The sequence below is a fragment of the Sarcophilus harrisii genome, chromosome 5, assembly GCF_902635505.1.
Source record: "Sarcophilus harrisii chromosome 5, mSarHar1.11, whole genome shotgun sequence".
Classification (NCBI taxonomy): Eukaryota; Metazoa; Chordata; class Mammalia; order Dasyuromorphia; family Dasyuridae; genus Sarcophilus; species Sarcophilus harrisii.
This window is the reverse complement of record NC_045430.1, coordinates 49,100,244-49,126,334: the sequence shown is the minus strand read 5'-3', so window position 1 is coordinate 49,126,334 and position 26,091 is coordinate 49,100,244. Positions and strand designations below refer to the sequence as shown.

Below are 26,091 nucleotides of genomic sequence, written 5' to 3'. Positions count from 1 at the left end.
AATTAATGACATAATTTCCCTCAAAACTATTTGAGAAAATGTATTTTAGATATAAAAATATCTTGTTATTATAGATTAATATCTTTATTATTCACAAAATATATAATTAAATTGATGTATACTTACTAATAATTCTTATTATAGATTAATGATTAACATGATCTTGACCTTTTCAGTGTTTGGAAATTCATGAAGGATTTCTTTCAACATAGTTGATGTTAACTTTTTTTAAAATTCTCTTTTAATTGATGTTTATAAGATCCTACATTTTTTCCTATTCATAGTCATTTATCTCTTGCTCTTATAATGTTGTGTGATGATAATTTTGTTCCTTGTAACATTCCATTTTTTAAAATTTTTTTAGGATTCATCTTGAGATTACAGTGCCATATTCACAATTATTTACTTTTTCCATCTTCCTTACTCCCAGTGCTATTATTATTATTATTATTATTATTATAAAATATTATTGCCCTAAGTCAAATGTATGAATCAATCTTAACAGTATTTATTTTTCAGCCCAGTGGTGCATATTGTCAACCGAAACCCAGATGGTAGGGGCTTCTCAAATGGATTAACATAAACTTCTCAAAGAATAAAATATGATTAGAAGTTTTATATGTCTCATCTTTTTGAATGGGAGGGGGAGCAAGGAATAGCTTTAAATGGATGTTTTAGACTTTTGGAGTCCTGTTGAGTTTGTAATTGGTATGTTGAAATGAAAATAAGTATTTTAGGCTTAAAATAAATACCTGGACTTTTTAGTCCAGTCCTGTGATTAACCCACAAAAGCAAAGACAACTCCTTTGTGATTTCCATGCTTTAGCGTTATCTATATTATTCCTGAATGTTTCAATGTTAATTTTTCATCTATTCATATAGGAACAGAATGGCCCTCATTAATATCTCGTACTACTAGAAATAGTACAATCATTGCAAATTAATTTACTAATTCACATATTAGAGAATGTATTTCCATTTTTGTGGTTTGTATGTGGAAGTTACTATGGTAACTTCCTGTTCCCCCTCTACCTCTTGTATCACTTAATTTTCCATGGAGATGAGACTCTCAAGAAGTATCTATCCCAGAAGACCAAGTTAAAAATGCTACCAACACCTCTCATATCCATGGCAACTTCAGTGCTTCACTGAAAAAAAAAAGTACCATTTATCTAGATGAAGCTAGTATTTCTAGGAAGAGTAAATCTCCTGAATACAAAGATCTGTCTTTTAAGGCCACTAAAATAGCATCTCAAGTTGTAGAATAAGTTATTAAAAATAATTTGCCTTTTTCTTTCATTTTCACAGAAATATAGAAACACACACATAGATTATTTTAAATATAAAGATATTTGTTACATATTATTAGAGGGGAAAATATGAAAGAATGTTCAAAATTACCAAGTTTTGGTAAGACAGGCAGGCAACAAGCAGGTATATCAGACTGTTGTCTACTGCCCTAATACCAATTTTGCTATGTATATGTAGTTTGTGGTTAATAGGTAGTCAACTAGGTAATATCTATTTCATTATTCTGAAATGAAAAACTAAGGAAAATACAAAATATTTTTAAATCTATGTATCCCCTTCCATTTCTGTAGTAATGGTGGCAAAATAGGGCAAATATGTCCAAAAGGAGCTAAGAATCACTGTTTTTAAGCCACTGATAAATTTTATTATTATTACTCTAAATATTTGTTCAATTGATAATGAGTTGGTAAGAGCAATCATATGAAAATAAATTCTTACAAGAAAAAAGTGACTTACATTCAAGAGACCTTGACCTATTTGTGTTAAGTAAACGGAAAATAAGAAAGATATTACAGCCACTGGCATTTTCCATAATAAAAGTTATAAAAATTAATCACATATGTAAAAAAGTATGACATGTTATCTACAAAAATATTCATGCTATGTATATTCACTTATATTTTAATTGCAATAACTCATAACTCTTATATTTTGCTTATTATATATCATAGTACCAGAAGGGCTCGTTGAAAACCTGACTTATGAAACTCTTTCTTCAACTGCAATAAATGTCAGCTGGTTCCCACCATCTCAGCCAAATGGTCTAGTCTTCTACTATGTTTCATTGAGCTTACAAGAAAACGCACATAGAACAAGACCACCTCTGAAAACTTATGAGAGAAGCCTGGTTTTTGACAATTTGAAAAAATACACTGATTATATATTAAAAATCACTCCAGCAACAGAAAAGGGATTCTCTGATTTGTATACAGCCCAACTACACCTCAAAACTGAAGAAGATGGTAGGCTTAGGATAATTATTTTTTAAGTCAAGTCTCTGCTTTTAAAAATCTTTTCATATAACTTTTCTAGTAGAACAATACTTTTATTTTGTAATTTTTTAGTTTTCTTTTATAATTGCAACTTACAATTTTCCTTTAGCTTTTACTGGAAAATTATTAGCTAATAATAAAGTTTTTCCATTTGTTACTAAAACCTATTGAATACTGATAATTCAAGTTCATTTTGTTTTGTATTCTTTTTTCTTTCTTTTATAGTTCCAGATTCTTCACCAGTAATCAACACTTTTAAAAACCTTTCTTCTACCTCAGTTTTTTTATCCTGGGATCCCCCAGTACAGCCAAATGGTGCTATAATAAGTTATGATTTAACTTTAGATGGAGTAAATGAAAGCTATTCTTTTACTACCTCTGACAACTCTATCATACTGGATGAGCTCTCACCATTTACACTTTATAGTTTTTTTGCTGCTGCAAGAACTAGAAAAGGACTTGGTCCTTCTTCTACACTCTTTTTTTACACAGATGAAGCAGGTAAGAGATCATCAGAATGCCATTTTGCTGCTTTCAGGAGCTTTTATTCTGAAAACAGGAACAACAAGGAAAATTAAAGCATATTTAACAGTCTTCTTGCAACAGGTTCACAACTCTTGAACAGCTTTTCTCATCTCCTCTAATAATGGAACCAGAGTGTGTTTTAATCTACTTTGGAAATTCCTGATTTGCTTTGCAAAGACATGAGCTATTGTGGTATTTTTTTTTTGTTGTTGTTGTTTGTTTGTTTGTTTGTTTTTTTCCTATTATTTTCTAAAATTAAAACATATTTGTGCTATAAATCATTGTGGATGAATGCTTCAGCCAAATAAATTTGGAGTGTTATTTTCATGTTGTTAATTTCTATAAGTATAAACTATGTAATGTGTTAATCTACAGCACCACTAGCACCACCGCAGAATTTGACTATAATCAATTATACTTCTGACTCAGTATGGTTAATGTGGAACCCAAGTCCTCTTCCAAGTGGTGTTGTTAAAGTTTATAATATTAAAATTCATGAAAATGGAACAGATACTATATTTTATCAGGTAGGTTTATTGTATTAAAATGCTATATAAGTTTCATTAAGGCAGCACTGTGTAATATCTAATAAACTCTGCATTATTCCCTCCTCCCCCTGTGCCTACCACAGTATTCTGTACACAGTAATAGGCACATTTTAAAAATCCTAAAATTTAAAGAAAGAAAAAAACCCTTTTATTCCTTTAATTTCACTGAAATCCATTTTTTTATCCCTCCCCCCTTTAAAAAAGGTTTTGTTATCTGAAATTGAGAGGAAGGAATAAGTAGAGCTTAAGGAAGTGTTTATCATTCTATTTGATATTTTTAGCTCAGTATTGTGTGGAACATAATATAGAAGGGTATGACCTAAGCTCATTGGGAGGTTTGTCTTACCTTTTTGTTAATATTCCATTGACCTAATTTCGGTAAATACCTAACAAATGCATTTTTGCATACTACTTTAAAATGGAATGTCATCTTCAGCCAATTATTTTTTAAAATTAAGAATTGTATGTGGATCTATATTTTATTATTTTAAAAATGATGGTTAAGACTGTGCATTTTATTTGTAAAGTACTGCAAAGCATTCTAATTGGTATTAACAGTTTAAAAAAGTATTCTCTTTATTTCAGCTTCCATCCAATTAAAATTCTAAAAAAAGATTTTTTGTAATTAAGAATCATTAGGAAAATGTGCATATATTATTGTCAGAGTTCTGAATATATTAGAATGATTATCATTTTTAATTATGGAAAAATGTGCTATTCTCAATAATCTTCCTTTAAGAAATATTCTTATATTTTTGTAAGAAAAATAAAACACTGTGATGTTTATGTTTAATTACATCAAAAATAGTGAGAACAATCTGCTCCAAACATTTTATTCATTTCTGTAGGGCATTACGATTTATTACTGATGACAAATCATTTTAATAACATTATTAGCTTGCAAAATGAATAGAAATAATGAGAAGCAATAGTTAAAAGTCTATTATCAGGAGCAGGGACTCTCTTTCTTGACATCAAGTTATTATTATAGAATCTAATAGACTGGTGGAATTTGAATTACATTACTCAATAAATGCGGAATCTGTTTCCCAGAAGTGTGAAATTAGATTAATGACACTAAGCCTCTGGCTCTCTATTTCCCCCCTATCTAATCCTAATTTTCTTCCATGTCTTTTATATGTGTCTGCTTTTAGTAAGATTTTTTTTTTCTCTCTAAGCTACAGTGGGAATACTAGGAAAAAAGAGAATTAGGTTTTTAGGGTAGTCATATTGCTAGATAGTACTTCATATAGATGGAATTCCCATATGCTTCAATTCTTTATCCAGGGAATGGAAGTACCTCTGAGTTCTTGGAAGGCTACATTACAAAATTGGAGCTTCAAATAATTGAAGTGGGAAGTAATAGATTTGAAATTTAATCAATTTCAAATGACTGTAGGAAGTCATCTGTTAAAATATTTTTCTACTACTCAGTGGATCCTCAGTTTCCTCTTCTGTAAAATCTTTTATTGGACTAAATGTTGATTAATTTTGCTCAAAATATGTAAAGGAGTACTTGAAATATGGACTTGGTGATGTTTTGTTTGTGGTCTGAACACCAGCTCAACTAAATACTAAGGGACTTATCACCAAAAGGTCAAACACTAGATGCTAAATTTTTTGAGGTAATATAGGATAATGCTTGACTATTATAATTTTTTAGAAAGAGATTTCTTTTTCTGTGTTTTAAGAATCACAGAATTTTAAGAAATATTCAAAAATATAATGGGTTTATAAAGAAAATTGAATTGTAGATAATCTTAATATCTAACTATTTTCTTAAGAACATTGAGTTAATCTATTGTTGGAGACATTTAACAATATTCATATTGACATTCTTGCTATAAATATAAATAGAAGACACAAAAACATTGCAGATAAATAAGAAGACTTCTAGGAAAAGGTAATGAAATCATTTCATTATACACAGTGTCAGGAAAAACCATCCTTTCATGAAATCTTGTCCTTTTAGTGCTCATAAGGAGTATAAGCATTCAGATACTGCTAAAAAGATTTAAAAAAAAAAACTTAGACACTGAAATCTGTTGCCACTAGTTGGTACAGTGGATAAGGGCTGGATCTGGAAGCAGAAAAACTTGAGTTAAAATCTGACCCCAGTCACTGGCTAGTTGTGTTATGCTAGATTTATTATTTAATCTCTGCCACCATTTCTTCAGTGGTAAAATGAGGATAACAATAGTACCTAAAACCCTTGGCTATAGGAATATCTGTAAAGTACTTCATAAAGCTTAATGTGTATTTAAATATTAGTTGTTATTATTACAAAGATTCCAGAAGAGAAATTCCATCAAGAACCTACTAAGATATTCCCAAATGAGTGCATGTTTATTCATTCAACTTCCCAAATGAGTCCATAGACTCATTTGGGAATATCTTAGTAGGTTTACAGAATATTTTCCTGACAAAAACCCTAGTGCAAATTTTATCGTTCCCATTTTAGAGATGAAGAAAACTACAAAAATGAAAGACTATTTTATGTGTAAAATAAAGGAGCTGGAGATAATATATTAAAGGAGAAGCATCAATGAATCCCAAAGAGCTAAAGTCAAGAAGAGTAGCTGAATATATGTACATAATAGAAAAAACTGAGCTCGAAATAGTACAATTTTATTTTTTTATATTTTAATAGCTTTTTATTTACAAGTTATATGCATGGGTAATTTTACAGCATTGACAGTTGCCAAACCTTTTGTTCCAATTTTTCCCCTCCTTCCCTCCACCCCCTCCCCTAGATGGCAGGATGACCAATACATGTTAAATATATTAGAGTATAAATTAAATACAAAATAAGTATACATGTCCAAACCATTATTTTGCTGTAGAAAAAGAATTGGACTCCGAAATCTATTATACAGTTAGCCTGTGAAGGAAATCAAAAAATGCAGGTGGGCAAAAACATAGGGATTGGGAATTTGATGTAATGGTTCTTAGTCATCTCCCAGAGTTCTTTTGCTGGGTGTAGCTGGTTCAGTTCATTACATCTCCTGGTCCTGCTCATTTCACTCAGCATCAGTTCATGTAAGTCTCTCCAGGCCTTTCTGAAATCATCCTGTTGGTCGTTTCTTACCGAACAATAATATTCCATAATATTCATATACAACAGTTTATTCAGCCATTCTCCAATTGATGGGCATCTACTCAGTTTCCAGTTTCTGTACAAAGAGGGATGTCACAAACATTCTTACATACAGGTCCCTTTCCCTTCTTTAAGTTCTCTTTGGTATATAAGCCCAGTAGTAACACTGTGGCATAGTTCCAAATTGCTCTCCAGAATGGTGGGATGTAGTCACAATTCCACCAACAATGTACTAGTGTCCCTGTTTTCCCACATCCCCTCCAACATTCTGCATTATTTTTTCCTGTCATTCTAGCCAGTCTGACAGGTGTGTGGTAGTATCTCAGAGTTGTCTTAATTTGCATTTCTCTGATTAATAATGACTTGGAGTATCTTTTTCATATGGCTAGATATAGCTTCAATTTCTTCGTTTGAGAGTTGTCTGTTCGTATACTTTGACCATTTATCAATTGGAGAATGGAGATAGCACAATTTTAAAAGCACTTATCTCAAATAAGAAGTTTCCAATGACTGTTCTACACAGAGGGTGAGCCTCACTCTATGAGAGCAAGGTTTGCTATGTCTCTCCTCAGGATTCTAACCATTCTCTGAGAGATTTGTAAGCACCTTTTCTAAAATTATTGGTAAAAAAAAAACCTCTAATAATTGTGTTCCCCTGGGGGCTTGTTGGGAAATGTTTAACAATCAGATCTTCAGGGGAAAAAGGTATGCAGGACACACTTTTAAGTTTAATATGTGTTGTTTCTCCATTATTTTATTAAGCTTAGAAAATGAAAAACAATAGTAAAAACTCAAGTCCTGATTTGTTCATGGTAAAATTTAGCAACCGGCTGGGGAGTTACTTAGAGCTGACTTCAGTGCACCTTTGTGTTATTCCCTGCCTTAAATGGGTATAATTAGTACCTTAGTTTCTTTCAGCCACTTAACATCAATTAACTTTTCTTTTGTTTCTTTTTTTTTAATGTTGAATTATTTCAAAATGTCCAACTCTCCATGACCTCATTTGGGTTTTTCTTGGCAAAGATATTGGAATAGTTTGCCATTACTGTCTCAATTCATTTTACAGATGAGCAGCTGAGGCAAATAGGGTTAAATGACTTGCCCAGAATCACACAGCAAGTGTCTAAAGTCAGATTTGAACTGAGGAAGATGAGTTTTCCTGATTTCAGGCCAAGAATTCCATCCACTGTACCATCTAGCTATCCCATCAATGAGCTTTTTACAAAGGGATACTTAATTCAAAGACATAGTAAGAATAAAACTACAACCCTCTTCCTCAACACTTGATTGGGACATGGGTATGTGTCTATCCCTTATCAGACCAAATTTAGCTAAATTACTATTTGGTATTGTTTTGGTTAACTTCATTTCCAGATGCCCATGACTGAAAGATGTCTTTCACTCCATTATGACTGGGTAGATTCTAATATTAACTCTTTGGGATGTAATTCTGGGCTGGCTACAAAGCCTGAATGCTGGGATGCCAGGATGCAACAACATTCAGAGAATCACTTTTCTGATCTTTCAGATCTTACAAGGTCAGTCTCCAAGCCCTTCACCTGTAACTGAGAAGAACAAACTCAGAGGCATGTGATCCAAGTCGACTCAGGCCACATGTTGGTCTCAGAGGGAAGAAAGCTTAAATCCTGTCCTCTTACCCACTCTTTCTCCAGAAATTCTCTCAGCAAAGTTAAACCAACAAAGAACAGTAAAAACTAAGGCTGAGGTTGTCCAAGGCTCCTTGAAGGCTTTTCCATTTCTGGTTCCATAATTACAAACAGCTAAAAAAGTTTCCAATCACACAGTCAAAAACCAATAATCAATAATTAAGCATCTGCTGTGTTTCAGGCATTATGCTAGATTGAGGATAAAAAAAAAAAAACAAAAACAAAAACAAAACAAAACAAAACAAAAAACAGTCCCTGACCTTGAAGAGTTTACATACTAATGGCAGAAAAAGGAATTGAAAGGAGAGGGAGACCCAACAAGGTGGGCTTAGAGCCCAACTAATGGAAAATGAGGAGTTAGCCAGAAAGTTCTGAGATTTCTGTAAAGAATCTGAGACTTTAAAAAGGGAGGCTTTGGGAGGAGTTTACTCCTCTGTCTTACAGTTCTCCAAGACTTGAGGCAATGCAACCACAGATCAATTGCCAAGAGTGAATTTCTTAGATCCAAGATCAGTTGCCATCATATCCCTCCTTTGCTTACTACATCTTTTAGATAGCCAGGGTCACAAAGCAATGTAGAGATACTGTGTACATTTTAAATATATGTCTACATTTAATAGGCAGGTAGTCAAAAGGATCAGCTCTCAGTATTTAGTTTTTTTCTACTCTTTCATTCTTCATACTAACCATGACTTCTAGTGCCTCTATCCATCAGTATTCTCCTGATGATTAGCATGAGATAGAGTGCTGGGCTTGAAAACCTTGGCTCAGAGAAATCATGTCTTATGCGACCCTGGAAAAGTCCCTTAAATTCTCCCAACCTCAGTTTCCTTATGTATAAAATAAGGAGTTGGATTTGATATTCTTTAGAATTCCTTCTACCTCTTAATTCAAGATTTTCTACTTTATTGAACCATCCTTTTTCCTAGTTTGTACTCCTTTATGAGTGAATTTAGATTTGTGTTATTCTCTACTGATGAATCTATTATTCCTTTATACTTTCACTATTTATGCTTTGCTAACCCCCCCACTCCAATAAGTTATATACAGAATAAATAGAAAATAATTAACAAAAGGAGAACACTGGAATTAAAAGGGTTGGGGAATCCTTTCTATATGAGAGATTTTAGTTGAGACTTAGAGGAAGCCAGAGAGATCAGTATTCAGAGCAGAGAATTTGGAGACAGCAGAGAAAATGATTTCCTTAACATATTCCTTCCCTCCATATACTTTACAATCCAGCCATACTGACTTCCTTATTGATTGTCAGACATAAAGATCTGTTTCTAGGGTTTGAAGCTTGGAGTTTTCTTCCTAAGTATCTGATCTATTAGAATCCCTGGTTTTCTTCAAAAATCAACTCACATGCCACTTTTTTAAAGAAAACTATTCCCGGTTACTCTATCTGCTTTTGAAAATATCAAAGATAGCTTTTGATTTCCTTATACCATTACTTCTATTTTCTTTATATGTGTCTTGAATTTGCTCGTATTTGTGTAGCCACAGAAGTTACTGAAGATTGAAAGTCATAATATTTTTCTCTGGGATATCTTCTCTTCCCTAATGATTGTGGTAGGTTAGTGAAGTTCATTTCTCTTTCCACTCCCAAAAGAAATAAATATTTTAATTGGGAAGATGAAGAAGAGTGTAAAAATATGGGATCCTAACTAAAATTTTCTGTGACAAACTTTTCCCTCATGAAGTTGAGCAATCAAACTAGCCAAGATGGGTTGGGGAGGATGCTTAGAAACCAGAAATATGGTAGTGCAGAGAAAGGCCAATTCAAGAACCTGCTAATACTACTGTGTAATAAATTTCAGTATCTCTTGAGACTACCTTGATGATAGTCTTTTTAGGAGGGCAGAACCTCATATATTATTATCCTTTATTTACTTCTTATTTTTATTCATTCCTGGAAAAGTAACCTATGTTGTTTCTCTTCTTGCCTTGAACTGCTGAAAAAGGACCTGGCCCATTTAGAAATAGTATCTTTTTAATGCAATAACGTTGTCCTTCTTCTGCAATTTTACAACTCTTTTAAAACTGTAGAGTTTTAATATAATCTGTCAGTTCTATTTACTCAATCGCATCTAGGCAGTCGGGAAATTAAATAAATGCCTAAAGGAAGGTGCTCCAAATTACTAAATGTTTGCATGACAAGATAGAATTTTATCTGTGCAAACTGGCTCCAAATTGGGAAAACAACTCATTTTACCAGGATGAGAGTTTATTTTCTTGAGAGAGAAAAAGAACCATCCCTGACAAAACATTCTGGAATGATAAGTAGCAATATAGGGATTCTAGTCCTTCTCCTGTCCACAAATGGAATCACTTTCTATTTTAATTACTTTATTACTTTATTTTACTATTACTACTAAAATAATAACATTATTTTATTTAATAACTTATTCCAAAGAAAGCTAATATATACTACTCTCACTATTTTGGATCATAAATAATTTTAAAAGAAAGAAGACATAGTTTGTTTGGCATTGATAGTCATTATTTTTCCATCGTTCTTTTAGATTTAAAACTAAAGGACCTGGATTTGAAATTACCTCTGGTCCTTTCATTGACTTCTAAATTGATTCCCCTTAATTTCCTTTATGTGTAACCCTATGCTATCTTCTTTCCTTCATCAATAACACATTTTGGGCAATCTTTTTTTTCCTCACATATTTTTGTTTCCTTTCATTATTTATTATGTCCAACTCTTTGGTTCTTCCTATGTATCCCAAAACTCAGTTTCATTTTCTTTTTTTTTTCTTCCATTTCAAGTTCTATTTGTATAGAAACTGAATATTTTCAGAACTATTCCAACTATCACTTTTATCCAAATCAATTAATTATGGCCTATTGCTATAATGGACTCACTAGAGATCCAGGAGTACATTGTGTGTGGAAAAATTTTGCTTGACTGGATATAAATTTTGTTCAGAATACTTCTTAGAAATATTTAGCTGCCATGCCTATAGGCCACACATTCCCCACTTTCATTTATAATACTGACTCTCTGATTAATCTCTTTTCTTGTATTCTGCATTCTTGACATTTTTATTTTCACTCTTTTTTTCTCTTCTCTATTTCTTTTGCGTTTCCAGAAAAAAAAATTCCTATAAGTATACCATCTGTCTAGTGTTTGAACTTATTTTAAGTGTGTAAAAACACATAAGTGTCCCTTAGTTGAGTTGGTGTTTATAGCACATTGGATCTCACTGTCTCACTAAGAGGTCTTTCTGAGTTTGGTATACAAACATGTGGCTCAGCTTTCCTACTGTGGGAGGGTTTCTGCACCTGAAGGTATAGGACCAGGCTCTTTATCTCACACTCCCATCTAGAGGCTTAGAGAAAATCACTTAAGTTTAGATTTGAATTAGGTTTTGGTCTTCCTCAAAAAAGAGAGTTGAGAGGTAATTAGTGTGCATTGCAAATTAATAAAAGGACAGAAGTTTATCATCTTCACACAAAAGAAATGCTTAACACAGGAGACTCACTATTATCACTATCACTAGACTATCACTTTCTATCACATTCTATCACAGGAGACTATCACTATTATCAAAGAAAAACAAACAGCAGTGATTTATGACTAGTTGTTATTTTTTGTCCTTCTAGAAAAGAACCATGACTTCAGGAAGGTGATACCATGACATGTGATTGGACTTAAGTAAGGAAGGGCTGTGCAAGGTCACCTGCCTCATTCTCTCCTCCAGAGCCATAAAGGTCTAGTGCTTCCATATAGATTAAGATAACTGGAGATGGCCCTGGATGCATTGGGAGACCTTGGTCTTTTTTGTTGACTATAGTTACATTCTTCCTGAACATCAAAACATGAAACAGTTCAGGGAATTTTTAAATTAGAATTTCAAATTTTGTATTAGTATTTCAAATCTTGGTTTTGTACTGTCCAAACAATTCCTTTTAGATCTATCTTTTCTGGATAACCAGGTCAGAGCTTGGGCTCATCATCTTGTTGATGGCTATCTTTTTCAAGAGTGGAGATGCAGCACATTCGTACTGTACTGGCCTAGCTAGCTTGATTAAAAGATCCAGAAGCTTAAGACCTGAATTCATAAAATTTCCTCTAAGACTAGACATGTCTGGGTGAGGATCACTATTTTATCACCTGAACTCTTGAATGGAATACAAAATAGAAGGCATGTCTGTAGTCAGACTTTTTAAGGACAAGGATTGGAGGGAAGGAGGAAGGAGAGGGGAGAGAGAGAGAGAGAGAGAGAGAGAGAGAGAGAGAGAGAGAGAGAGAGAGAGAGAGAGACTGGACCAAGAGGCAGGGAGGGAGCAGACAGAGACTGAGAAACATACAGAGAGACAGAGAAGAGAGAGACATAGAAGCAGAAAGAGACAGACAGACAGAGAGAAAGAGAGGGGGACTGATACAGAGAGACAGAAGACAGAGAAGACAGAGAGTTTACTAATTTTTTTTAACTGACAGTGCCCCATTCTCTCCATCTTAACTTTCGTAGATCTCAATTTTCTAAACTGTAAATAAGACAGTTGGCCAGCATAGCTCTAAGGTTAATGAGTTAGCTAGATTCAATTAATATGAATTAATAATGATAAGGAATGAAAAAGTATAGATTCATTAATCCCCAGTATTTACTTACCTTTAGGCAACAAAATAATAAATTCTTGAACAAATCTAATAAATGCACAAATCTGGAATAGAATTTTTTAAAAAATCTTAATTTCAAATGATTTAACTTTTGACACTTAAAAAAGCTGCTATATTTCTGTAATTATTTCTTGTGAGGACTTTTATGATTTAAAGAAAAGGGCTACCAAAGAAAAAATTCTTCAAATGGAGAATTTATGAAATAGTCTTGTTTGGATTATGTGAAATTGACTTTGGAGCTGTGCTGCCCCATAAATCTTCCATTATTTACATCCCTTCATTGATCTATCTCTTATGTCTGAGTTCAATCTTATTCCCAAATTTTTATTCTTCCTTTTATTTCTAAAGTAGACATTCGCCTCCTTTTAAAAATCAAACAAAAGAAACCCTTTTCCTTGTTTTTCCATCCTTGAGATTTCTTACAGCTCAGGATAAACTTATAGCTGTAAAATGCTCACCAGTTTTACCTTCAAAATCCAAGTAAGAAATATTTCTAGTCTCATAGCAAACATTACAGTTAGTCTAATTCAAAAAGGAAAGCCAAAAGTTTTTTCTATTTTAGATCCTTCTCAAAATTTTTATTTCTTCATGGCTTCTCCTTCAGGTACCAAGTGTTTTTATTTTATCCTTACATGTGGTACATGTTCCCCTCTCTTTTATCAACATTTTCTTGTCCTGTGTACTATTCTTTCTTATTTAGCTGTTGAATATATGTCTTATTTCTGAATTATAAATTCTCATTAATTTTTGGGTTCCCCACAATATCTATTATAGTATCTTGCCCATAGATAGTTCCTGACTCAAGACAGTTGAAAAAAAAATCTTATGAATACCTGATATATATTATTCATGATTGGCAAAATAGTGAATTTCTAGTGGTGAGACTTTACATATAGAAGAAACTAGTTAATATGTTAACCAAATGATCATTTATAATGCCCTTAAAAATCTATCATGAAATTGATGTGTAAGGTCCTTGAGAGTATACACTGTCTTGTGCCTTTTTTTAAGTCCCCAACATGTAGTAGAACAGTTCTAGTTTATAATGAGTGCTTAATGTTTATTCATTGTTTGACTCATTCCTCTGCCAGTATATAGTAAATAGGAAGCTTTAGAATATTATTTCCTCTTCTTCACTCTTTCTTTTGGAAAAACTCTATACTGTCATAGTGAAACTTTCCATCTTGATTTGTTGTTGTTGTTGTTTGTATTCCCATTGAAATACATTGTTTTGGTAGGTGCTTAATAAATGCTAGCAGAATTTGGTTTGATTAATCTCATAAGCATTCATTAGAAACCAGATCTGTGGTGTTGATATTTTGGGGGAAACAAGGACAGGCTGCCCATGGCTCATTATTAATATTTTCTCTGTCACTTTCTTTTTTCTTTTTAAATACATTTTATTTCTTCAAAACTTAAAGACAAAAGGAAATAAGACAAAAACAACAAAAAATGTCATGTGCATAGCCAGAGCTCAAGAAAAGATTCAAAATATGGAGCAAAAAAAGCCGATATAGTACACACTATGCATTAGAACTGTCCATCTTTGCTTTCTTATAGGCTTTCTTTTGTTCTCTTATATGTACTTTTAAACTTCATTTTCTTTCCCCCTCTTCCCCTTTCTCTCCTCTCACACCTCCCAAAAGGAGGCTATAGATAAGCATATTTATAAGTATATTTATATATACTCTTATATTTATAAGTATATTTATATATACTCTCCATTACTTTCTAAAGTCTAGAATAGCAAAAGAATGAATCAAGCACTGAATGATAGGGTTTCTAATTTTCTGTGCAATGCTAATGCTCACACTGAAATATTTAACAATCAACTCTGCCAGCTTTTATGAACTGGTGCAAGCACGATCTTGGATTTATCTATTTTTAAAGTCATTTTGGCCACTTTCTATTGTTTTTACTCTTTCATGTCCTCTCTTGACAAATGATGGTTGAGTAAATGTCCAGATTAAAATATCAAATATATTGTGAATGGAAGAATAAATAATTAGATTAGAGCTAGATTTTGAAGAGAAATAAAATTTAGGGAAGCTAGTGTTCACAAAAATCATATCTTTCAAGTAGCTGGAACAAGAAATTCAGAGAAATGGTGAGTGCAAAATATCCAATTCTTTCCTCTTAATGAAAGCTTCTCTATTTTAAAAAACTCAACTTTTGATTTATGTGTTACAAAATTATAATATTTAATTTGTAGAAAAGTCTCCCAGTGCACATATAAAGAGTTTGTTTCCATATTAAATCTTTGTTAAGCAGTATTTTTTTTTTTTTCCTCAGAACATATCGGGTTTTCAAACTGAAGCTAAAATTGTTGGATTGGAACCTATCACTGCCTATTCAGTTAGTGTATCAGCGTTTACAAGAGTTGGAAATGGCAATCATTTCAGTAATATTGTACTATTCACAACCCAAGAATCAGGTTAGACACAGTTTTCTGAACCTACAGATGTTTCATTTCTTATTATCCCATTTTCTTTATTTTTCAGTTAACATGACAAAACACCAATATTCTCTAGTTCACTAAGAATTTCAGTGCTCCAAAATAAGATAGGTCATGTTTCTTTTGAAATGAGATGGCTGAAATTGGAGGTTTGTTTGGGGAACAATGATAGCTACTAGATCACTTTGAAAGTAGTTAAATCATAGAACCACTAGAGACAGCTAGATGAGAAAGTAGGGAAGACATTACAGGGGTCCTCAAACTTTTTAAATACGGAGCCAGTTCACTATCCCTCAGACTGTTGGAGGGCCGGACTATAAGAAAAACAAAAACTTTGTTTTCTGGGCCTTTAAATAAAGAAACTTCATAGCCCTGGGTGAGGGGGATAAACGTCCTCAGCTGCTGCATGTGGCCCGCGGCCATAGTTTGAGGACCCTGTAAATCTATTAGCTATTTTTAATAAGTTGATTTTTTTCTAAAACAATAACTATATATATATATATATTTTTTTTTTTTTTTTCTTTTTTGGGAGGAGGAAGATAGAAGATGAAGGTTTTTTCTTGAATAATGATGATTGAAAAAAGCCAGTAATTTATTTAAACATTCCAGTTTCCCATTTCTTTTCAGTTATGATGTCTGAAAAGAGAGATAAAATGAAGGTAGTTTAATCACTTGCCTGTTACATCATAGTTTTGTAAATGATACATCTTGGACTGAACTGCCTTTCATCTGTATTCTATTCAGAAAGATATATTATCTTTTTATTTTTTCCAAACTGGGATAAGTGCCTTATAAGCACTTACTACCACAATCATCATGTTAAATGAATGGATCTAAAACACTTTATCTGAGAATATGATGTAGGATTTTTTTTTCCATTATAGTATTCTTTAACCATATACACATGTAGTATACATGTAAAGTTAACATATGGATGTTAATTTATGAATGTTAACATCTGAATGCTAATTTTAATATTTGTTTCTCTCTTAAGTTCCAGATGTTGTTCAGAATGTTCATTGTACTGCCACTAGTTGGCAGTCAATTCTACTCAAGTGGGATCCCCCTAAAAAGGCAAATGGAATAATTACACATTATATCATAACAACTGAAGGGAATTCTACAAAAATAGCTTCACAAGAGCATATGCATAATTTTAAAGAACTTCTTTCAAATACTTCTTATGTGTTTAAAATACAAGCCTCTACATCTGCTGGGGAAGGAAAAGAGGAAATATGCAATGCTAGTACATTACATGAAACAGGTAATTTTTTTTAGAATGATTTTATTTCACAATTGTAAAAATTACAATTAGCACACATCTTTTATGTTACTCATCCTAATCCCATTTAAATGAAAACATTCTGCTGCTCATTTCTTTTTTATATAATCACCAACTTAAAATATAACTTATGCAAGTTCCCAGTCCCTTCTCATAATAATGGGGCAATGTATTTGGGATAGGGAAAGAAGAAATGTCTGAGAAAGGTGGGAAAACAAGAGAAAATAGTGAAGACTAAGAATCTAATTCTAACATTTACATAAACATTCCCTTTCAAGTAGTTCAGAGTAAATTTCAAAAATGAAACAAATTTCCTCTATTTTAGTAGATCTCTGATCTTATCAGTGTGAGAACATCGAAGTAGGTACGTGAAGGTAATTTGGATTGAGCTTTCCTTCCTCCTCCATTTCCCTATCTCACAACAGTCGCCACAAACCAACTTCTGGGCATCTCTGTCTTTCCCAAAGACAAATTCCCAAATTTTGGTCACATGCCAACAAGTCTATGGGTATTTGCCCTGGATATAAACATTACTGTTTATAGCATTGCTAGTAATTTTCCTAACTCAAGCGGTCTGCATTGCATTGGTTGTAGATACAATAATTTATTTTCTTAAGTTATCCAACTTTCAAACAACCACAGCACCCAAGATGGGTTGCTCTACAGGAAATAATTTATTCAGTTGGTTTATCTAATTGGGAGAGAGGAAATTGTGGAAGAGTGCATCTCTTTACATTCCCAAGTGTCATATCACTAAAAATCTTCCTTTCAGATACATTTGGCATATGAGATCTGTTGGAATACATGGGAGCCACCTGACAGTGGCTGCTGGAGATCCAACCCAGAATGGATCTCCTCTTGTGAGAGGATGATACAAAGAGACTGAGAGGCAGTTGCTGTTCTCTGACCTTTTTCACTGAGAGGCCATTGTGTTGCCTGACCTCTCTCCTCTTCCCTCTGCCGCCAATTTATCTCATTCCTAGTCCACAACACCTGTGTCAGCAAACACTGCCCTACAACTTCTTCAGATGCTATGATCCACAGCTGTGGAGACTCTGGGAGAATTGACCTGTCCCTTAACAAGACCTTTGCTGATCTTTCCTATATAAGTTGTTTTCAGATTTGTTTCTTGGAGTTTTTCTTTATATCTTCAAGTTTACAAAGAGAATACTGGAAGAGTAGGGCTTATGAGCAATCCTTTAAGACAAAGGTTCTTAACCTGGTGTCCATGAATAATTTCTTTCTTTAATATTTTCACAATTACATTTCAATATAATTTATTTTATTTGGTATCCTACATATTTTAATTTATGCATTTAAAAACATTGTTCTGAGATATTCAACAATTTTACCAGTCCATTAAATAAAGGGACCTCCTGCTTGAAGGACTATTTTATGTGTAAGAGAAGAGATTTTAATCCAGAACAGTCTGATGATAGAAATTTTTCTGTTCACATTTAAAGTAACTTGGTATTAGTTACTTTTCTCCTAATAGTTAATTCTGTTTTTACTTCTGCTCTCCCATCCTTATGATTTTCTGCAATTATTGACATTTTTGACCAACATAACCTCCTGCATACTTCACTTCCATGATATTATTCTCTCTTGGTTTATCCTTGTATTTCTCACAATTTCTTTTTATCACAAATCACACATTTTCTGAAATCCTTAACTATGGAAATATTCTCTCTGCTCTGGATCCACTGTTTTCTCTGCATATCCTTTCCCTATGATCTTATCGACTTCCATGAGTTAGTATCTTCTTTACAAAATGACTTCCAAATCCATATGTCCAACTTTATTCTTTCTCCTTACCTCTAGTCCTGCACTTTTAACTACTTGCTGGCCTTCTCCACCTGAATGTCCAATAGCATCTCAAACTCCACATGTTCCAAATGGGTCTCATCTTTTTATAAAGTTTCATCTCCACTGTACTTCCTATTTCCTATCCAAGGCACAGATGTATTTCCAGTCACCCAGATTTGTAATTTTGGCATCATACTCAACTCTTCATTTTTCCTCAACAATCTTATCCTAGACAAACTCCAATGAGAAAGACTGGCATCTTAGATCTTTGTATTAGTAATGGTATCAAATAATCCCAGATTTCTTTTCTTTATAATTGTTCTGGAAAGAGCCTTTCTCTTCTCTGCTGTATAATTCTTTCAGCCCTGATGAAGTAAGGATATTTCCATGCTTCCTATATTTGTGACTCATCTATTCATTTCATTTTAATAACTCTGATTCAATTAATTGGAAAATAACTATTTTATTACCTTAACTCAAATAAATCAAAATTAACTTCAGGATTATATATAATACACACACACACACACACACACACACACACACACATATATATATATATATATATACATAATATGTAAAACCAAAGGGATAAATATACCATTAACAATAAACCTCAATTCTCTTTTTTTTGGTGAAATATGCATTAAGGTAATAATTTCTGTTTTTAAAAAAATTATAACTTTTTATTGACAGAACATATGCATGGGTAATATTTTTTTTACATTATCCCTTGCACTCACTTCTATTCTGACTTTTCCCTTCCCTCCCTTTACCCCCTCCCCTAGATTGCAGGCAGTTTTGTACGTGTTAAATATGTTATAGTATATCTTAGATACAATATATGTGTGCAGAACCATACAGTTCTCTTGTTGCATAAGAAGAATTGGATTGAGAAGGTAAAAATAACCTGGGAAGAAAAACAAAAATGCAAGTAGTCCACATTCATTTCACAGTGTTCCTTCTCTGGGTGTAGCTGATTCTGTCCATCATTGATCAATTGGAACTGAATTAGATCTTCTCTCTGTTGAAGATATCCATTTCCATCAGAATATATCTTCATACAGTATTGTTGTTGAAATGTATAATGATCTTCTGGTTCTGCTCATTTCACTCAGCATCAGTTCATGTAAGTCTTTCCAAGCCTCTCTATATTCATCCTGTTGGTCATTTATTACAGAACAATAACATTCTAACATTTATATACCACAATTTACCCAACCATTCTTCAATTGATGGGCACCCATTTATTTTCCAATTTCTAGCTACTACAAAAAGAGCTGCCACAAACATTTTGGCACATATAGGTCCCTTTCCCTTCTTTAATATCTCATTGTGATATAAGCCCAGTAGTAACACTGCTGGATCAAAGGATATGAACAGTTTGATAACTTTTGGGGCATAATTCCATATTGCTCTCCAGAATGGTTGGATTTGTTCACAACTCCACCAACAATGCATCAGTGTCCCAGTTTTTGCACATACCCTCCAACATTCATCATTATTCTTTCCTGTCATCTTAGCCAATCTGACAGGTGTGTAGTGGTATCTCAGAGTTCTCTTAATTTGCATTTCTCTAATCAATAGTGATTTGGAACACCCTTTTATATGAGTAGAAATAGTTTCAATTTTATCATTTAAAAATTGTTCATATCATTTGACCATTTATCAATTGGAGAATGGCTTGATGTCTTATAAATTAGAGTCAATTCTCTATATATTTTGGAAATGAGGCCTTTATCAGAACCTTTAACTGTAAAAATGTTTCCCCAGTTTTTTGCTTCCCTTCTAATCTTGTTTGCATTAGCTTTATTTGTACAAAGGCTTTTTAATTTGATATAATCAATTTTTTTTATTTTGTGATCAACAATGATCTTTGGTCACAAATTCCTTCCTCCTCCACAAGTCTGAGAGGTAAACTATTCTATGTTCCTCTAATTTATTTATTATCTCATTCTTTATGCCTAAGTCATGGACCCATTTTGATCTTATTTTGGTGTATGGTGTTAAGTGTGGGTCTGGGCCTAGTTTCTGCCAGACTAATTTCCAGTTTTCCCAGCAGTTTTTGTCAAATAATGAATTCTTATCCCAAAAATTGGGGTCTTTGGTTTTGTCAAACACTAGATGGCTATAGTTATTGACTATTTTGTCCTGTGAACTTAACTTATTCCACTGATCAACTAATCTATTTCTTAGTCAATACCAAATGGCTTTGGTGACTGCTGTTTTATAATATAGTTTTAGACCAGGTACAGCTTGGCCACTTTCATTTAATTTTTTTTTTCATTAGTTCCCTTGAAAGTCTTGACCTTTTATTCTTCCAGATGAATTTTGTTGTTATTTTTTCTAGGTCATTAAAATAGTTTCTTAGGAGTCTGATTGGGTATAGCATTAAGTAAATAGATTAGTCTAGGTAGTATCGTCATCTTTATTATATTTGCTCAGCCTATCCAAGAGCACTTAATATTTTTCCAATTATTTAAATCTGACTTTATTTGTGTGGAAAGTGTTTTGTCATTTTGCTCATATAATTCTTGACTTTCCTTTGGTAGATAGATTCCCAAATATTTTATGCTATAGGCAGTTATTTTGAATGGAATTTCTCTTTGTATCTCTTGCTATTAGATTTTGTTGGTAATGTATAAAAATGCTGAGGATTTATGTGGATTTATTTTGTATCCTGCAACTTTGCTAAAGTTGTGAATTATTTCTAATAGCTTTTCAGTAGAATCTCTGGGGTTCTCTAAGTATACCATCATATCATCAGCAAAGAGTGATAATTTGGTTTCCTCATTACCTACTCTAATTCCTTTAATCTCTTTTTCAACTCTTATTGCCAAAGCTAGCGTTTCTAATACAATATTGAATAATAATGGTAATAGTGGACAACCTTGCTTCACTCCAGATCTTACTGGGAATGGTTCTAGTTTATCCCCATTACATATGATGCTTACTGACAGTATTAAATAGATGCTCCTACTATTTTAAGGAAAAGTCCATTTATTACTATACCATCAAGTGTTTTTATTAGGAATGGATGTTGGATTTTATCAAATGCTTTTTCTGCATTTAATGAGATGATCATATGGTTTTTGTTCATTTGGTTATTGATATAGTCAATTATGCTAATAGTTTTCCTAATATTGAACCAGCCTTGCATTCCTGGTATAAATCCTACTTGGTCATAATGTATTATCCTGGGGATGATTTTCTGTAATCTTTTCTGCTAATATTTTCTTTAAGATTTGAGTATCAATATTCTTTATGGAGATTGGTCTATAAATTTCTTTCTCTGTTTTCAACCTACCTGGTTTAGGTATCAGTACCATGTCTGTGTCATAAAAGATATTTGGTAGGACTCTGTCAATACCTATTTTTTCAAATAGTTTATATAGCATTGGAGTTAATTGTTCTTTAAATGTTTGGTAGAATTCACATGTAATCCATCTGGTCCTGTGGATTTTTTCTTAGGGAGTTATTTAATAGCTTGTTCTATTTCTTTTTCTAAGATGGGATTGTTTAACCAATTTACTTCTTCCTCTGTTAATCTGGGCAAGCACTATTTTTGAAGGTATTTTTCCATTTCATTTAAGTTATTGAATTTATTGGCATAAAGTTAGGTGAAGTAACTCCTAATTAGTGCTCCAATTTCCTCTCATTAGTGGTGAGTTCTCCCATTTCATTTTTAAGACTAAAAATTTGATTTTCCTCTTTCCTTTTTAAAATCAGATTTACTAAGGGTTTTTCTATTTTGTTGTTTTCTTCATAGAACAAATTCTTAGTTTTATTAATTAATTAAATAGTTTTTTACTTTCAATTTTATTAATCTCTCCTTTTATTTTTAGAATTTCAAGTTTAGTGATTGACTGGGGTTTTTTAATTTGTTCCTTTTCTAGCATTTTTAGTTGCAAGCCTAATTCATTGATTTTCTCTTTCTCTATTTTATGCAAGTAGACCGATAGAGATATAAAATTTCCCCTTATTAGCACTTTGGCTGCATCCCACACATTTTGGTATGACGTCTCATTATTGTCATTTTCTTGAGTGAAGTTATTAATTATTTCTATGATTTGCTGTTTCATCCAATTATTCTTTAGTAGGAGATTATTTAGTTTCCAGTTATTTTTGGTCTATTTTACCCTGGCTTTTTGTTGAATGTAATTTTCATTGCATTGTGATCTGAAAAGGATGCATTTATTATTTCTGTCTTTCTGCATTTGATTTTGAAGTTTTTATGTCCTAGAAATGGTCAATTTTTGTATAAGTTCCATGAACTGCTAAGAAGAAAGTGTACTCCTTTCTGTCTCTATTTAATTTTCTCCAAAGATCTGTCATACCTAACTTTTCTAGTATTCTATTTACCTCTTTGGCTTCTTTCTTATTTATTTTGTGGTTTGATTTATCTAATTCTGAGAGTGCAAGGTTGAGATCTCCCACTATTATAGTTTTGCGGTCTATTTCTTCTTGCAACTTTCTTAATTTCTCTTTTAAAAATTTAGATGCTACACTACTTGGTGCACATATGTTTAATATTGATATTGCTTCATTATCTATACTACCCTTTAGCAAGATATAGTGCCCTTCCTTATTTCTTTTAATTAGATCAATTTTTGCTTTTGCTTGATCTGAGATAAGGCATGACTACCCCTGCTTTTTTGACTTCACCTAAAGCATAGTAGATTCTGCTCAAGCCTTTTACCTTTACTCTGCATGTATAGCCCTGCTTCAAGTGTGTTTCTTGTAAACAACATATTGTAGGATTCTGGCCTTTAATCCAGTCTGCTAACCACTTCCTCTTTATGTGGGAGTTTACCCCGTTCACATTTATGTTTAAAATTACTAATTCTGTATTACTTCCCATCTTGTTAACCCCTGCTTATGCTTTTCTCCTTTCCTTCCCCCTTATCCCTCTCCCCAGTATTAAAATTGTGAGCAACATTTGCTTCTCACAGACCTCCCTTTTTAGGATCCCTACCTCCACTTTAGAGTTCCTCCCCCTTTCTTACCCCCTTTCCTCACAATTTCTGTATTCCCTTCCACTTAGCTTACTCCTTCCCTTTTCACTTTTCCCCTCCCACTTTTCAATGAGGTGGTGGAAGTTTCTCTTTAATCAAATATGTCTAATATTTTTCTCTTTAAACAACTTCTGATGAGAGTAAGATACACACTATTTTCATCCCCCTCCCTTCTTTCTCTCAGATAGAATAGGTTTCCTTTGCCTCTTCATCAGATGTAGTATCCCCACTTTAACCTTTTTCTGGTACAATTTCCATTCCACCTGTAGTTTCTAGAACAAATTATACATGTGTTCTTAATGTATCTTTATAACAGAAATATAGTTCCCAAGATTTGTTTTTAACTTTTTATGTTTCTCTTGAGCCCTATATTTGGAGATCAAATTTTTTTGTTTAGTTCCATTTTTTTTTTCATCAGAAACAGATGAAATTCATATATTTCATTGAATGTCCATCTTCTTCCCTGGAAAAAATGCTCATTTTGGCTGGGTAAGTTATTCTTGGCTTTATACCAAGTTCCTTACCCTTTTGGAATATCGGATTCCAGGCTCTTTGTTCCTATAATGTGTATGCTGCTAGATCCTGAGTAATCCTTATTGCAGCTCCTCTATATTTGAATTTTTTTTTTCTAGCAGCTTGTATTTTTTCCCTTGGTCTGATAGTTCTGGAATTTAACCACAATATTTCTTGGAGTTTTGATTTTAGGGTCCCTTTCAGTTGGTGATCAATGAATTTTTTCAATGTCTATTTTACCCTCTGTTTCTATAACATCTGGGCAGTTCTCTTTGATAATTTCCTGGAAAATAGTGTCCAGTCTCTTTTTTTTCACCATATTTTTAAGGAAGTCCAATAATTCTCAGATTATCTCTCCTAGATCTATTTTCCAGGTCTCTTGTTTCACCAAGAATGTCTTTGACTTTTTTTCCATTGTTTCATTTTTTTTAGTTTTGCTTGACTGATTCTTGGTATCTCCTCGAGTCATTCAATTCTGATTTTAATGAATTATTTTCTTTACTCACTTTTCTATTTTTTCTAATTGTCCAAATGAGCTTTTAAGTGAGTTGTTTTGTTCCATGGAATTTTTTTCCATTTTACCAATTTTATTTTTTAGAGAGCTATTTTCTTTTTCCAATTCACTAATTCTGTTTTCCTTGGAATTGTTTACCTTTTCTAATTCACTAATTCTGTTTTTCAAGGATTTGATTTCTTTATCTACTCTATCTTTAAATGAGTGGAATGACCCTCTTACCAAGCTTCTCTTTCCTTTTCCTATTTTTCTTCTAGCTCTCTTGTGAGAGCCTTTTTAATTTCTTCTATAAGAGATCATATCCTCCTCCAGGGATTCATCTGGAGACTGTCTGTTTTTACTCTCCTCAGGGCTTAAAGTCTGCTCTCTAAACGTATAGAAGCTCTCTATTGTTAGTTGGCTTTAATTTTTTGCTCATTTTGTCAAAGAAGAATCAAAGAAAACAACTAACAAATAAAAACAAATGCAGTCTGTTTTTTTTTTTTGGGTGGGGGCTGGATAGTTTACCAAGCTTCCTCTACAGACTGCAGGGGGCAACAGTGAGGCACTAGCAGGACAGCAATGGCTGCTCTGTGTCTGCACTCTCATTCTCTGAGAGCCTGCTGAGTCACTCTGGGTGGGTGTGGCCAGGTCCCGAGAGACCCTAGCTTTTTGGGGTTATAGTCTTTACCCCCTGTGTTTATAGCTTCTCTGCTGACCTACTGGCTTGCTGCCAGGGCAAAGTAGCCACACTGTGGTAAAGTTCTCCCCACAGAAACAACTGAGATCACATCCCATTCCCCTAAGGTTTGCTCAGTGTGAGCTGCCTGCTGTGCTCTCAACTGCCTGTCTGCCTTCAATCTGTGCCCGATCTAACCATCCCCACCCACAAGCAAAAACAGACCTTTTCTGGCAAATTTCAAGGATATCTTCTGTTGGTAATTATTTGTGGGTTTTTCAGTCAAACACTAATTCCAGGGCCTTGTCATGAAATAAAGTATTCTGAGAGGAAGAAGGAACTTAGATAGATGTGTGTGTCCTCTCCATCATCTTGGCTGGAAGTTCAAGACTCAAGGTAATCATTTCTTAGAATAGCTTTCATTGTTTTGTTATAGAGCAAAATATTTATGATTTGTTGGAGAACAAATATAACAATAAATATAGATTATTGTGTTACACAAAAGAATAGACTCTGGATTTTTCATTTCAATGGGAGAAGGCATTCCTTTATGAAGAAATTCTTTTTACTGATGCCATATGTCATTGCATCAGCAACTTGTAGTTAGAGAAATTTGTTTTGAGTAGAGAGGAGTAGTATTTTGCCAAGGGGTCATAGGATCATAGATTTAGAACTGGAAGAAACTTTAGAGGTTATGGAGTCCAACTCTTTCATTTTACAAATGAGAAAACTAAGATTTAGAAAAGTTTGGCTTGCTCATAATCACACAATAAGATACCTACCCTAGCTACCATAGTATAGTTCCCAAGTCACATATTATGTTTCAGAAAAGGGATTTGAACCCAGAGTCATTTTGTTTTAAGGCTGGCAAGGCTGGCTGTCTATCCGCTATACAAAACTGACACTGTTTTGTATACACATAAAGAGAATATATATATATATGGGTATATAAATGTGTGTATTTATAGATATTTATATATATATAGATATATCCACATTTATTTAACATATGGATAAGGCATTTTCAAAATTTTCATTTCCAGTGTAATAATTTTTATACACTTTACTCATCAAT

General features: G+C 33.0%; 1 protein-coding gene across 1 annotated transcript in view; it reads left to right on the top strand.

The window, feature by feature from the left end:
* Positions 1-26,091, top strand: part of PTPRQ (protein tyrosine phosphatase receptor type Q) — a 313,790-nt gene that overhangs the window by 148,271 nt on the left and 139,428 nt on the right. The window contains exons 40-44 of the mRNA XM_031941204.1: positions 1,983-2,273; positions 2,529-2,804; positions 3,204-3,355; positions 15,066-15,207; positions 16,223-16,492. Coding sequence (XP_031797064.1) covers positions 1,983-2,273; positions 2,529-2,804; positions 3,204-3,355; positions 15,066-15,207; positions 16,223-16,492 — 1,131 coding nt within the window. The remainder of the gene's footprint in view (positions 1-1,982; positions 2,274-2,528; positions 2,805-3,203; positions 3,356-15,065; positions 15,208-16,222; positions 16,493-26,091) is intronic.